Source organism: Acanthaster planci, linkage group LG18, assembly GCF_054643075.1.
Source record: "Acanthaster planci isolate LZ-2023a linkage group LG18, COTS_SCS, whole genome shotgun sequence".
Classification (NCBI taxonomy): domain Eukaryota; kingdom Metazoa; phylum Echinodermata; class Asteroidea; order Valvatida; family Acanthasteridae; genus Acanthaster; species Acanthaster planci.
This window is the reverse complement of record NC_141794.1, coordinates 12,789,615-12,804,260: the sequence shown is the minus strand read 5'-3', so window position 1 is coordinate 12,804,260 and position 14,646 is coordinate 12,789,615. Positions and strand designations below refer to the sequence as shown.

The window sequence follows — 14,646 nt, the reverse complement described above, 5'->3', positions numbered from 1 at the left end:
CATGTTATTCAGATTTAATCGCCGTTATTATTTTGAGAATACTGAAGAATTCAAAGAAAGCATTTTCTTGTTGTTGAAAATAAGAAGTCACTAATTAAAGATCGAAGAGTTAGTGGAAGCCAGTTATTGCTTCGATCTTGAAATGATGATTTATGCATCTCGCAGATATTTGAAATGGTGAACGCCCTACAACCTTCAAACAACACTGGGCAAGACTTTGACTGGGACAGACTGGTTAACAGAGTGGAATCCATCATGGCCGCCCTACAAGGCATCACGGGATTGCCTGGCCCTGGTAACCACGGCAACATGACCGAAGCCTCCCTTCTGTTGCAGGAATTGATGGATGGTTTGACACAATTTAATCTGAAACTGTGAGTTTATATGAATTTTAACTTGAGAACCTCTCTTATGTGAATGAAATGTTACAGTTTAAAGAAATATGCCAACTTGTTTTTTTTTTATTTGGTATGAACATTGAATTTATGACAGGAGTGCAAACTTGTTTTCCCACTACAGTTCGGTTGAGATCTTGGAACGTCTTGACACCCTGATGAATCGGGGAGGAGTGTGGTCGGAGATCCAGGGAGGTGTTGCCATGGCAACACACATTGCAAAATTGTTCAATCAGCAGCTGGAATACCTGGCAGGTAAGAATAACATACATGTGAAAAAAATGTATGTCTTTAGCTCTTCAAAATGGCCGCAGGTTTTACAGATCCAAAGATGAAATGTAACACAGTGGTGTTCATGTATCACTTAGTAATTTGTGTTTTTATCCATATTAGAATCCAACTACACCATTGGAGGGATATTTGTGCCAAATGCACAGAAAGTCCTTGCCCAGTATCTGGCCCCGGAACATGTACAAGCACTTCTGACAGCAACCATCAACCCTGGATTGGTAATGTAGTTAATTTTTTCAAATCTGTGGCTTTTAGATGGTAATCAGGGGGCCTTTTGCTCAGGAGTGAATGAACTTTCACACCTTTTGATCACTTTCTATTCAGGAAGTGCAGAGCGTGATAAAAAATTTGATATTAAATATTCCTATTGATCAACCGAACTGTGACTGTCAACAGGTATTTATCAAAACGGTCCTTCTCAAGATACAAATCTTGAGAAGCTTTAAATATTTAGAAACTGCCAATATTTCCCTGTCCTAAGGAAATTTGAGCTACAGTGTGGCTGGATATACTTGAATCAATTTGTGTCACTCCAACTTAAATATTAAACAAAATTATAAAAAAAAATTGTCTCTCAATTGAGGACAGTTTATCTTTTGTTCATTTCAACAGCTTGGTACTCTGACCCAACCTGAATTGTTGATGTCTATCCTCTGTGAACCAGCCCTGTTCAACTCCTTCATCTTCCTGCCGCCAGGCACCAACTCTGGTGCCCTACAGACTGCCCTTTGTGGCCTAGCCCAAAGCGACCAAACCTTCCTCAGCAATCTGACGGCCGTCTTCAATGTTGCTCATATTCAGAAGGAGGTGAGACAGGCATTGCCATTATTGCTGTGGCTATGCACCATTGTGCATCTGTGTTAAAAAAAAAACACAGCCTTAGCCATTCACCCCAAGGAAAAAAAAAATTGTGCACATTCTTTTGAAAATTTTCCATACATGCATGCATACATGCATGCAGTCGTAATCCAGTGTTTTCCATGGTTCAGATGTAGAATGCTAAATGCCACCTACAGTCTGTGTCTAGTACATAGATGACATGATATGACTTCAGTTGGGGGCGGGGCTAAAGGGAACAAGAGGGAGTGGAGGGGTAGACATAGTCACAACAAATAGCCATTAAATTAATGCATTATGAATTAAGACTAGAAGTTCAGCTATCCATAAATACTTTAAAATTCCTCCCAAGTCTCCTCTCAAAACCTGTTGGATTCGAATTACAGTTTATATAATTGCCATACTCAGTCTAAGGGAATATCTCAGAAGTTGGAATGAGATTGAATGTTCTAACAAGAATATTGCATAGTCTAATTGTGAACAGGAACATTTGACTTTTGAGACATTCCCTTAACAAGTAATTGAAAACAGTGATGTAATATTTTTCACATCCTGAATTTTGGAAATGCTATTGCTATGTTCTGTTTGCGAACTAAAATTCTTCAACAACAATTTGACATCAACTCACTTCCAGATTGAGAAGATCATCATAAACAGCACGACCCTTGGGAGCCTCACGGATATAGACTGGCAACAGTCCATCCAAGAGTTTGAGCATCTCGTCAACAACCTTCTCTCCCTGTCCATGAGACAAGACTTCCTTGGGGATTTCTTCACTCAGTGGATGGCTATGTCTGCACCCATCGCAAATCTGCCTCCGATGTGGATGAATATGACGTAAGCTGATGAATGTTGAAGCCAATTCAAATTCAATTCAACTTAAGTACATTTTGTTTTGACCATCTCCCATCAAAGTTTAATAGTCTGAATTGTTTACGGCACCTTTACCTTAAAATTACCAGGATGTATTAAATGTGACAGATTAAAGATGGTCAAAGAATATTGACACCAAAATCTTTGGCAAAACATCTCCTAAGTGAAGAATTTCAAGTTTCATCCAACTCTGAGGTCTCTGTTATTTGTTTTCACCTCTCTCTAGATCTTCCCAATTCTATCCAAATTTCCCTATTTCTATCCAAATTTCCCTGGCTCTTTTCAAATCTAGCTGATTCTCTCTGTATATCACCAAATTTTACCAGTTCTCTCCATATCTCACCGACTCTCTTCAAATCTCACGTTGCAGCCCCGACTTCACCAGTGTGTGTCAGTCATTGACCCCTGACCTCCTGAACACCACAGTTTGGCAGATGATGTTAAGCCCAGCCTTAACTTCAACCCACCTCGCCATGGAGTTCATGCAAGACATAGTCTTCACCCTACCAAGTAAGTGGTACCCAAGTATGGGCCATCAACAACATAGAGTAATGAGCAGTAGACGACTTGTGCTGTGAAATCCCATTAGTTATTAGGACAGTATTCTCGGAAAAGATTTCTACTCTTGCGTAAAACTCAATCAAAGGGAAAAAAAGAGAAAAGTTCTCTTTGCCCATTGAATCAGAAAATGATTGCAGAACTCACAGTTTAAGCCGTGCTCACCTTTTTACCCGTATTTTCTCCCTTTCACAGGAGGTTGTAAAATTTGTTAATGCTAGGTCTGTTTCGGTTTTTCAGGTCACCAAGAAGAGTTCCAGATGCTTGTCAACAACATGACAACTGTCGTAGAGATGTTCTCTGTCTTCTCAATGGTGGAGCGCGATGTCATTCAGTCTGGCTCTGCCGTTCTCTTTGACCCTGACCTACTGCCACGGGTAAGAATCATGCATCCCCTATACCTGAACAATTGAGGCGCTTTTTGCCAGTAACTTACTTGGCAGTGTTCTAATCATTTTTTTTCGCTTTTTCTTTTAAATCACAGTGAAATTTGCCAGTTTTGTGTCAGTGTACAAAGATTGTTTCATATCGCAGACTTTCTTTGACCTGAATTTTAACCCAAGATTATTAGTGAGGAATATTGTCAAATTCATTTTTATATGATTGGTAACAAAAACACCACAGCCATCAACACATTGTCGACATGGAGAGATTTTATGTCATATGTTCTTTCTGTAGGCTGGTCCCCTCACCATCAGCCTCCTGAAAGGGGAGATTTCTGGGGGAGTGGTCTGTGATGAGTACACCCTTAAACTGGTCAATGGCATTCCGAATAACGTCAATGCAACCCACCTGAGCAGACTGCTGTGTGGAGTAGACAAACTCATACAAACACACGCCATGCAGGAAGTCATGAGGATTGTGGGATTTGACAACATCTTGCCCAAGGTACAGTGTCATATTTGGTCAAGACAAACTTATCAGATGAAGTGTCATAAACTTGAATAAATACTATTGAATGTGGCAAATCCATGCAAAAGTGTTTTCTGTTTCCAATTTTATTACAGATTGTTGCCATATTTGATACCAATCCTGCAACCTCAGAGCCCTTCGACTGCCCAGCATTTGTCATTGATAGTCAGAATTTCATGGAAAGGATGTGGACACTGCCTTCAGAGTACTTTAACTTCTTCAACTCATTCCAACGGCCAGAGTACTTTGATCTGTTTGAATTACTGCCTGTGATTGTTGCAAATACCACAACAGCGGACATGCAGAGGTAGGCTGAAAAGGAAGTCAACTGCTCATGTCATGTGACCTTTGAACTTTTTAATTACTCGGCGAAGGTTCTTTAAATTTTTAATGCGACTGTCACCAGCTCAATAAATTGTTAATTAATGCAGAGAAAAAATCTGGTGCGTTGAAAAACATGTTTATCCATTGTTTTCTTTTCTAAAAATAGTCTGACTGAGCTGTACCATCTTGTGCAACCTCTGATTGGTCCTCTACTTAGCAACAGTCTGCAGGGCAACACAACAAATCTGAATGCCCTGCTACCATTCTTTGAGTTGATAGACACATATCTGATATCCCAATTAGGTAAGTTCTTAAAGTCTAGACAGCACCCTCTTCCGTGCTCTGAACTCATTGGTTTCCATAGAAGTAACAGCTTTAAATCTCTTCTTCCTCCACAGATCAGACAGGCTTTGTGGAGTTGAGTTCTTTGTGGAGTAACACCTCTGTTGTGAGGGATTACTTGAAGGTGATAGAAGGATTCAGCCCAGATATCATTGATGCCATCATCAATAACAAAGTTAACATTTCTGCTGTAAGTATGAACCAATTGGAACTTTCTAATAGTGTTTGAGACTGGAAACAGATTTTTCAAGTGAAGAGGTAGAGCATAGTTTAATTAAGAGACTTTTTTGACCCTTGGTATGAATTGAATACCCGTCTACAACTTTCCCTCTTCAGCTTTCAGAACTCCAGGGTAGCATCCAAGACCAGCTGTGTATGGATGATGCGTTGTTCTCCAAGTTGTTTGTGTTCAACAATACAGCCATCATGTCTGAAGTGCAGATGTTAGTCTGTAAATCTCTCAACAGCACGGATGTCCTGAGCTTCTTGGAAGGGTCCCTCAACATCACCGAGCTCGTCAGGGCAGTGAGTGTTGAGCTGTGATGTTGATAAGATCGAGGGTTGGGGGGAAGTAGCCTCCCACTTTTTGGTAGAGGGACACACCTCCCCCACCAAGCTTCAGGCTGTTGAACTGACTTTTCAGTTAATGAGTACAAAATGTGCATGCATTTTGCTTGAAACATGTACACCTCGGCAAGACCACATGGTGTAACATTGGTGTGATGCGCCCTCGTATTGTTGTTCCTTTGTTGCCAATTTTCAGACAGTTGATAATGGAGGCACTCTTTTTCATCCATGCAATCAGATAACCATGACCTCACCGATGGTGGTGACCCTCCCAGAGTACTTGAACCAACTGTTATTAGCCCTGGAGGATCTATCGGCTCTAGACCCAGCCCTTGTCGAGCGCTTTGTGACTGACCAGTGGCCATCACTGGTCAATGGACTGACAAATACTACAGACATTGTCAAGCTTGCTATGAGCGCAGAAGACTTGATTCAGATTGCAAATAGGTATGTCAAATATTTATCATTGGGGGGTGATCTATAATGTGGGAAATCTGCTGCTGAATACATGGGCATCTTTGCAATCAAGATTGTGCATGGTAGCCATTAATCCAGCAAAGAGCTTTAGTTCCACTGGGATACACGTGCTTCCCCTTCAAAGCAGTCACAGGAAAGGTGGTTGCAATGCACAATCTCTATAGTTGCCGCTCCCACAGTGGCAGTCACATATTGATGCAGTCCTCACAATAGATATTGTATAGGTTGAAAAATTGGCTCCAGCAAGATGAAGGTGTGTCACTTTTCTGACAACTTAACTACAGCTGAAAAACTGCTTAACTTGACATTGGTGAACAGTGTGCTTTGCTCTGCATTAGGAGAATTTTCACAAACTTCAAAAGAGTTTTATCAAGAATAATCAAAACACTTGTTTAAACTGTCAGTTGAAGTTGTTCTCAATACCTCATGGGTCACAGGAGAGAAATACCTACAATAATCCATCACAGACTCCATCATAAAATCTCAGAGTCAATCTGAAGATTCTTTGGCCTTGCACACATATTCAGTGGCAAGTACGCCATTGAAATATTGTCAATGTTTGTGTATATTCTCATCCAATTAGCTTGCAATCTGTGCTTGATGTTTTGCGGCCGGCGTTAGAGAACGACCCAACCTTCCAGTCATTAGTGAAACTCTTCGACTCTCTCAATGGCTTCAACGGGTTGTTAGACCTCATCGGCAAGTTGCCTGGTAAAGCATCCCCAAATTTCTCCAATCACACGTGATAACACAAATTTCTGAGCTAGATTTTTCATCTCTCCTCCGCTGTTATTCATTGCTTTTTTGATGTAGTTACACAATGACCATGTCAAAATTCAGCTGGTATTCACTCTATCTTGGACTTAGTTGGGCATCATTACATCATAACATTGCTACCCCTGATCAGCAGGCACATCATCTTCCTTTGTAATCTCAGTCGTTGTTGTTCCATCGCCAGATCTCTCCCTCAGCAAACTCTTCAGGGACCCAGCAGACTTCCAGGAGTTTCTGGTCATGGACTTAGGCTTCTCGGACGAGGCAGCGTCGGATTTGCTGTCAGCCTCATTGAGCTTGGAAGTAGTGAGTAGCAAACCAGCTGAAAAGTTTCGCTGAAGAAAATAAGCTTTGCATGTACATCCATGCCTTTAAATTGCACCAGCGTCAAATGAATAGGACTAGCTTTACCGTTATTACAAATATTACCAACTTTTTCATTCTTCCAACAGGCAGCGTCATTCAATTTTACAACTATAAGGACCGTCACCTGCAGCGAGGTCGAACTGACCAAGCTCATTGAGTTCCCGAAGGGTACCAACGTCACTGGTGTCCTGCAGTCTCTGTGCCGGCTTGATTCACAGCAGCTGACAGTGGTCTTGGATGGCATGATCAGCAGGCTGAACATTGGTGCTGTTGTGGAAGAGGTATGAAAACTGTGCTGTAGAGACAGGGATCCAGACCGTGACATAAGCCATTACAAATACGGCATTGTCTTTGGCTTAGGTTTTGAAGTCTCTTGAAAGTGTTTACCATTGGTCAAAAATGAAGGTTAACAAACTGTCATCACACAGCAAATGAAGTTTCATTGATTCAAATTCCCAGAACAAAGATCATAGCGTCAGCAAGAATCAACGTCAAAGTGTGAGAAAACCTTGACTGTAATTGTGCATGCCCGTGTATACAGTGACACATCTATGATAAGTTTTGTTGGTAACTTGCTTGAATACGACCTCGCTAGTGAACTACCTCAAGGCTGGGTTGACTGCCTGGTTTCCATCTCCAGCACCATGCAGAGAATGACAATGGAGGGAGGGGGAACAGTCTACATACCATCCCTCGTAGACGTTTGTTAAGTGAATGAGGGATGGCATGCACCCGTGCTTGTTCATTCACCAAGCCAATTCCCTGACCAGGTACCCACTGTGAAGCTCTCAAAGTTACCGCTCACAACATTTTGTTTTCCCTTCAGCTGTTGACATACACCATCCGTGAGAGGTTCAGCAACGCCACATCCACTTTCGACGAGCTGTCCAACACAGCAACTGACCTGACCAACATCGGCAACTCCTTCCAGTCCCTTCAGGTGGAGTTCCAAGCCCTCAACTTAAGCTCCCTGGCCATCGGAGACATTACTGATTCCCTCCTGGGCAACTCGGCGGCTCAGGTCTCCTCCACCACTCTGCTGTTGGAGACGGTTTGTGGTAATGAAGCCTTGTTGGAATTACTCTCATCAGACATTATGAACTTGTTCAGTAGGAGGAAGCGGGAGGCTGGGCGGAGTCGAAAGAGACGGGAGGAGGAACTTGATGTAGTACCTGGCAGCAGTAAGTTTCATTGTATTCTCATTAACTTTAATATTCTGTTACAATTGATAGTGTAGGTGTTGCGTTTCCATATGACTTTTAACCCCAAGTGTTTAGTCAAACCAATCAGGATAAAGTCTACATATTCATACTGTGACGGTGATAATGCCTATGGAGATGTGTAGTACCACCGGTGAAAGAGTTTGGGCCTATGTCACCCATAAGGTGCCGTCAAGGGCATACATGGCACCTTTAATAAGTGCCCCTTCTGGGACGTATTATGTTATACTATGACAGTTATAATGCCTATGGAGATGTGTGGTACCAAAGGGGAAGGAGTTCAGGCCTATGGCGCTCAAGGTGCAGTCAAGGACATACATGGCTCCTTCATATAGGTGCACCTGCTACACTGTCATACTGACATTGATAATGCCTATGATTGTGTGTGGTACCTAAGGTGAGGCACTTTTGGGCCAATGGCACATAAGGTGCACTCGAGAAAAACACATGGCACCTTGATAGGGGCACCTACCGGGACTAAGGCCGCTCTTAAGGTGTAGTTGGTGAAGTTGTAGAGTCACAGTGAATCAAATAGGAAACAAAAAGCACCCAGGTGACACATGGTACCCCACTTACTATAGTCTTTCACAAGTTTTAAGCGATACATATACGTTTGGTTTGGTTTAGCACCGTTTTGTAGTTCCCTCTACAATGCTATCCAAGAGGGTTATGATGGTCGCCTTGCATGGCGTTACATCAAGCCGATTCTACTGGGCAAGATTCCGTATGCACCCATCAATGCTGCTACAGCAAAAATCATCAAGGAGGTAGGAATCATCAATAACCAATCAATACATTTGCATGTTTGATTAATTCAATTGTTATTTTGATAGGAGTTGTAAATTTAGTTGACTGTAATTATCATTCCTGTGAATACCAAAGAGGTTTCAAAATCGAACAAAACTGGATTATTAAAAAATTTTCTGGCTGGAAAATAGATTCAGGAATTAATGGACTGCTGCTGTCTTTGTCTTGCTAGCAGGGTCCATCTTCTGAATCTTGCTCAGGCAAAATTATGCATTGTAAAAAGCCTGTTATGTTGCAGGTCTACAAGTTTCTGTGATAGCAACAAAACACGGCTTGGATAACAGTAGTTGTACAGATATGTTCATATTGTTACTGGTAGCTACAATGATTTAAAGCCTTGGATGAATCATTTAGGTTTGGATAGCCACAATGTAGAAGTTGGCCTGGCATAAAGCAAGACAAGTTCATGACTTTGCAGGTTTTCCAGTTGTATAATGCCTTTCCAAAGATCATCCTGCCATCTTCTGGTCTCAACTGACACATTGTGGTATTTTCTGTTTTTAGTCGAACTTCTTCTTTGAGGAGATTGCCACAATCCGGGATGTGGCTACGGCTTGGCTGGCCGGCTCTAATGATCTCATTAATCTGATAGACAGCAAACAGTTGAGCCTTATCCAGGTAAAGTAGAAACAGTTAGGTCAGTTTCAAGTGACTCAGATCAGAAAATTACATTTCAGCAGATACTTTTATCTGTTGAATCCACACTCATTACCATTATTGAACAGCTGTTTGTATTTTTCAGATTTTTCTGACTTCTGTTTTTTCTCGTTTTTCTTTCCTATATTGAATTTCAGGCAGTTTTCATCTGCGTACATATTCATGATTTGACATTATGATGCTATTGGTCACTCCTTTTTTACACCGTGTTTCCCAATTCTGTTTGAGTAAATTATTCCTTGTTCGAATCCGTCAGGACTTCCTGTCCAACTCCTACACCCGAGAGATCCTGCAGAGCCAGCTAGGATTGGATGGTGACCTCCTGGCCTCTCTACTGACCAGCGATCTTTCTAGCATCTCCACCGATGACCTTGACCAACTGAACCAAATGGCCCAGCTGGTGGTCAATCTGACCGCCTGTGTGGAACTGGACCGATTTGTCCCATCCAAGACACAAGGCATCATGGAAACCAAAGCTGAAAGATTTAGCAGAGACAATTTACTCCTCGCTGGTACTTGACTTTTACTTTAGTTCTTTGTAGCACCGGCTTTCATATTGTAGTACTTTTTTCCTCACCTGATTGGAAATAATTTCTCATGTGGCGCTTCGGAATAAATGAAATTGAAAAAAAAAAAGTAAATGTTGGAATATTCACACTTGTAAACATTTTCTTGTACTCGTTAATTTATACTCAAATACAGTTCAAAATTTAAGCACTCCACTGAATTAGATGCAGCCAAGTGGTTCATTGCATAGGTGTCATTTGCTGGCAATTTGCCAAATTTAAAACAAGGTTTTACACAAAAACGGAATGAACAAGTCAAATATTTTGCTGATATAATACTTCATGATTTAGTATTAAAATTGAGTGAAATTATGACAAATCATAACTCACTGAAAAAAACGATAACTTGGAGTAGATCTCAAAGGAAATGAATAAACATTTTAAATTAAGAGTGTTAAAAATTATTGTGATTATTCTAATGGATATTTTTCATCATATTCCGTTTGCAGCCGTGTATTTTAGCAATGTGCGTGATGACACCCTACCTCCACACGTACACTACAAGATACGTATGGATGTGGAAAACACAGCAGACACCAACCGACTCAGAGACAAGTACAAAGACATTATGATTCCAACCCCCCCCAAGATGCCGTCAAGGCAAAATTTGTCTATAAACTTGCATTCTCAAACTGAGAAGCAGGTTCTCAAGCTTTTAAGAGAGTCCCTAGTTATGTCCACTCTGCCCAAATTTAAAGATGGCTTGATTTTTATCTGACGTGAGATTGGCCATGCCCCTGGAAAAGGGACCGCATTTTTGACAATGTCACATTGTTTTGTTTCCATAGAGATTGGACTGCTGGTGCCAATAACGAACTGATCAATCAGGTGTACACACGTGGGTTTGTCGTCGTGCAAGACATCATTGAGAAGGGAATTATCCAATCGCAGACTGGCAACAATACGGAGAAGCCTTCCGTTTACCTACAACTCATGCCCTATCCGTGCCATGTTGTTGACAAGTGAGTTGGCTCAGTCGGTCTATCAGACTGCGGCTGTCTTAATGTCCTGGCTTTGGTTTGTATTAACGCATGTTTATGAGGAGGTGTTGAAGCCACTAGCTAGTTAGAAATGCCTTTTATGCCTTTCAAAGTCAGACAAATTTCTAGTTCAACCTACACACCATTGCTAGAGATTGTGGCCGAGTTCATGGCTGATATTCAAATTTAGATTTCTCGGAAGCCTTTAAAGGAGTGATTTTGATTTTGATCTCATAATCAAGTATGCAAGTGCAGAATACAGCAATTTCACAGATTTATTTTCAGACAAACAGCTTTAAACAGACGTTTGTTGTTTCTTTGACCAGGTTTGTAGAGCGAGTTAGTTACTTGCTGCCTGTGGTACTGTTCTTTGTCTTCATTGGAGCTGTTGGTACAATGACACATCAACTGGTTTATGAGAAGGAACTCGGAATCGAAGAGGTTGGTACTGAACTAAAGTCATAAATGTAATAATAGGTGCACAGCAAGGGGTACAAACTGTTTCGAGAATCTTCCACAAGCCGTAAAAGTGGAGAATATTCTCTTTGTGTGGGAAAGAAAAAGCAACAATTTAACTAGTTTACTTGTGCCGAAACCAAAGGACATCTTTAAGATAACAAATAACTTTTGACTTAAATGTTAAAATGTGACGTATGGATGGACTTGGATTCAAACTTGAGTCACAGAGGTGAAAATGTGCCACAACTTCACCCCGTTGACCTCTACCGTGTCTTTTCCAAACAGCTAATGAAGGCGATGGGCCTGCGAGGTGGTGTCAACCTCTTCTCCTGGTTCCTGAACAACCTCGTTCTCATGACGATAGTGTGCGCCATCATGGTGCTGATTCTCAAGGTCGGCAACATCCTGCCCTCGTCTGATTGGTTTCTGGTCTTTTTCTTCCTGATGTGTTTCTCCTTTTCGGTCATCATGATGAGGTATTTGATGTATACACCACTCTTATGTTCTTAATTTTTTTATATTCTTGATCACTGACGTTACTTTCACAAAATAATGGACTCAGCATCATGGCTCTTCTCCCCTCAAACAAGAATTGTCCAACGGCTTTATGAATATGTGCTAACAGGCAACGTTGTTCAGTGGATCAGTGTTGAATTTCGGCTTCAGCTGATGCACCATTTTACATAGCAAGAATTCTTAGCCAAAAGGATTTCTATTCGGTTTAATCGTATGATGATGATTTTTTTAATACATTGCTTTTTTTAATACAGAGCCATGAAATTCTTTTCAAGTTACAACATTCAAGACCTTTGAAGACGTGAAGGTTTTTTGAACTGAAAATTGTGTTTACATTTTGGCCGGGCGAGTGATATTTAAGCCTTCTATTAAACTCTTTGAACCTTACAAGTGTTGATAACGTTAAATGACCTTGCCACATAATCCATCGATATTTTCTCCCCTTTTTTTAGCTTTTTGATCAGCACCTTCTTCCAGAAAGCTCACATAGCGGCCTTTGCCTCTGTCTTGATCTTTACAATAACCTACGTGCCGTACATACCCTACGCCATCTTGCAACAGAATATTGGAACTTTCGGCCAAACTTTTGCGTTCGTAAGTATTCTTCTTTCTCCTGTCGAGGAACTAAATTTCTCTCCTACAGCTACATTTTTCAAAGTTAAATCATGCAAAATCTGACAAGATTCCACCTGATGTTACCCATTAATTTGGGGGGTGAGTGCTTCAGTACACATACAGTGTTTAGTTCTGGTATTAAAGTTTGGGCATAATGCTATGATTTTATACCATTTTGTTTTCTATCAGAATGCCTTCTTAACCCTACTGTATCCCAAAACTGTCAAAATCCACCTAGAGGTTTTGAAGGATTTTGTTGGGTCAAGGAAGGTAGACCCCAGCCATTTTTTCTTCTACACCGGGCTTGATGCCGCTTGAAAATCAAAGTGCAAAGAAAGTGCCATTGGTGTTTATTGACAGTGGGAGATTCAACAGGATTTAGAAAAGTTTCTGGTCAAAGTAGAAATGGCCAAGAAGTGAGAGTGCATCCCATATTGGTCTTATTTCATATCTATTTTCTGTGGTCTTTTTCCAGTCGTTGATCTCCACCTGTGCCTTCACCATCAGCTGTAATGAGTTGGCCATAAAGGAGGCTCAAACCGTTGGTGTCCAGTGGGATGCCTTTGCCCAGGGCTTCCATCAGGTTGACGTCTTTGGTTTCAACTGGAAGTGTGTCGCCATGCTGTGGGATGGCTTGATCTATTACCTCCTCGCCTTGTACATCAGCTCTGTCTTCCCAGGTCAGACCAAAACCATTTGCAAAATCTCAGATTCAGGCCATCTTTGCCAGAATTAGTCCAGTAAGCTCAGACCCTGCACCTGAATTTTCAAGTGTAGAGATGTCACGCTGTGAGTCATGGAAATTATTCTATGTTGGCCTGTCTTTTTGCATGTATTTTTTGTATTTCAAACTCTCCTTGTACATTTGATTTGCTAATTCAAAGATATTTGTTCTGGGAATTTTTGGAAAATGTACTGGTCTGAAGGTGTGAAAATGTCCTGTATGCTAGGACAGCAGTAATACAAATATTGTTTACTTGTTCATGCCTATGTATTTTTCCCCATCTCTTGTTTACGTTTGCAGGACGTCATGGAGTACCCAAACCATGGTATTTCATCTTCACACCTCGCTATTGGCTGAGCTGTTTCAGTCCCAGGTCAGACTTTAGCAGAGGCCAGACCTACGCTGGTGGCAGCAACAAAAGTAAGTACAAGAAAAAAAGGAAAACTAGTTTGAAAGTGCAGTCCAAAAGAAGAGCCTGGTTTTGTATGCAGGTCGACCACACTGTGAAATGTATACTAGATGGAATTTTCGTCAGAATGAGCACTAAAGTATGTACCGCCCATTCCATGTTGGCCATGGTTGCTCTTTACAGCTCCAGTGTGGGAGACACACTGTGTGTAATCACTTGTTTGAGCAGGTTCTATGTCATTACACATTACTAATTTTCTTTGGAATGCATACAAATGTGTCTTGCGTGGGCACCAGGCATGCATCAGAAGGGGCCTTTGAAAGTCTGTCGCATGTGTGTCTTTGTCACTCTTGGGGTAAAGATATTGTGAGTGAAGACTACAGTAAGTACAATACCCATTGCAGTCCCAGATAACAATACTAGTAGTAAACTGTATAACTTCAATTTTCATCACATTTGAGGGCGGATTGCCACCAGATGCTGTAATCTTCACCTCTTGTCTGTGATATTTTGACAGATCCAGATGTGGAAATGGAACCAACGAATGTTCCTTGTGGTATCTCGATCATCGGTCTCACCAAGAAGTACAGTCAGAAGAAGACAGCCGTCGATGATCTAACCCTCAACTTCTATGAAGACCAAATCACATCCTTTCTGGGTCGAAATGGTGCTGGGAAAACCACCACTATGTAAGTAAAACTCCCTGCTTGAATCCTAATAATAGATGGAATCTTGGTGCAATTCATTTTTCTTCACTGAAATCCATGATACGTTTGCATCAGAAACTTTCCATTTCCACTGTTTCTTTCAAGAATCTTTACAAATCTAGGAAAGTCTTTTCTGATAACCGTTTGGGTAGTTATGACCTTTTCTCACTAAAAGAATGAAAACTATTTTATTGTTGAATGATGAACATCAAAGATGATTTCTTGTGACTTCCAGAATGCTAAAGTGGCTTAATATCCTCATTCTTTTTC

At 41.1% G+C, this 14,646-nt stretch overlaps 1 protein-coding gene across 4 annotated transcripts in view; it reads left to right on the top strand.

Moving 5' to 3' along the window:
• LOC110985686 (uncharacterized) overlaps window positions 1-14,646 on the top strand; it is an 80,876-nt gene that overhangs the window by 51,766 nt on the left and 14,464 nt on the right. For all 4 annotated transcript variants that reach the window (XM_022246883.2, XM_022246885.2, XM_022246886.2 and 1 more), the window contains exons 61-88: window positions 166-374; window positions 520-650; window positions 789-904; window positions 1,299-1,493; window positions 2,158-2,360; window positions 2,767-2,906; window positions 3,195-3,331; window positions 3,633-3,842; window positions 3,962-4,173; window positions 4,357-4,493; window positions 4,589-4,722; window positions 4,869-5,057; window positions 5,338-5,546; window positions 6,160-6,287; window positions 6,535-6,656; window positions 6,803-6,997; window positions 7,543-7,897; window positions 8,564-8,703; window positions 9,248-9,361; window positions 9,657-9,912; window positions 10,416-10,521; window positions 10,755-10,928; window positions 11,273-11,387; window positions 11,691-11,881; window positions 12,374-12,515; window positions 13,012-13,216; window positions 13,561-13,680; window positions 14,187-14,358. In XM_022246883.2, the coding sequence (XP_022102575.2) occupies window positions 166-374; window positions 520-650; window positions 789-904; window positions 1,299-1,493; window positions 2,158-2,360; window positions 2,767-2,906; window positions 3,195-3,331; window positions 3,633-3,842; window positions 3,962-4,173; window positions 4,357-4,493; window positions 4,589-4,722; window positions 4,869-5,057; window positions 5,338-5,546; window positions 6,160-6,287; window positions 6,535-6,656; window positions 6,803-6,997; window positions 7,543-7,897; window positions 8,564-8,703; window positions 9,248-9,361; window positions 9,657-9,912; window positions 10,416-10,521; window positions 10,755-10,928; window positions 11,273-11,387; window positions 11,691-11,881; window positions 12,374-12,515; window positions 13,012-13,216; window positions 13,561-13,680; window positions 14,187-14,358 (4,757 nt within the window). The remainder of the gene's footprint in view (window positions 1-165; window positions 375-519; window positions 651-788; window positions 905-1,298; window positions 1,494-2,157; window positions 2,361-2,766; window positions 2,907-3,194; window positions 3,332-3,632; window positions 3,843-3,961; window positions 4,174-4,356; window positions 4,494-4,588; window positions 4,723-4,868; window positions 5,058-5,337; window positions 5,547-6,159; window positions 6,288-6,534; window positions 6,657-6,802; window positions 6,998-7,542; window positions 7,898-8,563; window positions 8,704-9,247; window positions 9,362-9,656; window positions 9,913-10,415; window positions 10,522-10,754; window positions 10,929-11,272; window positions 11,388-11,690; window positions 11,882-12,373; window positions 12,516-13,011; window positions 13,217-13,560; window positions 13,681-14,186; window positions 14,359-14,646) is intronic.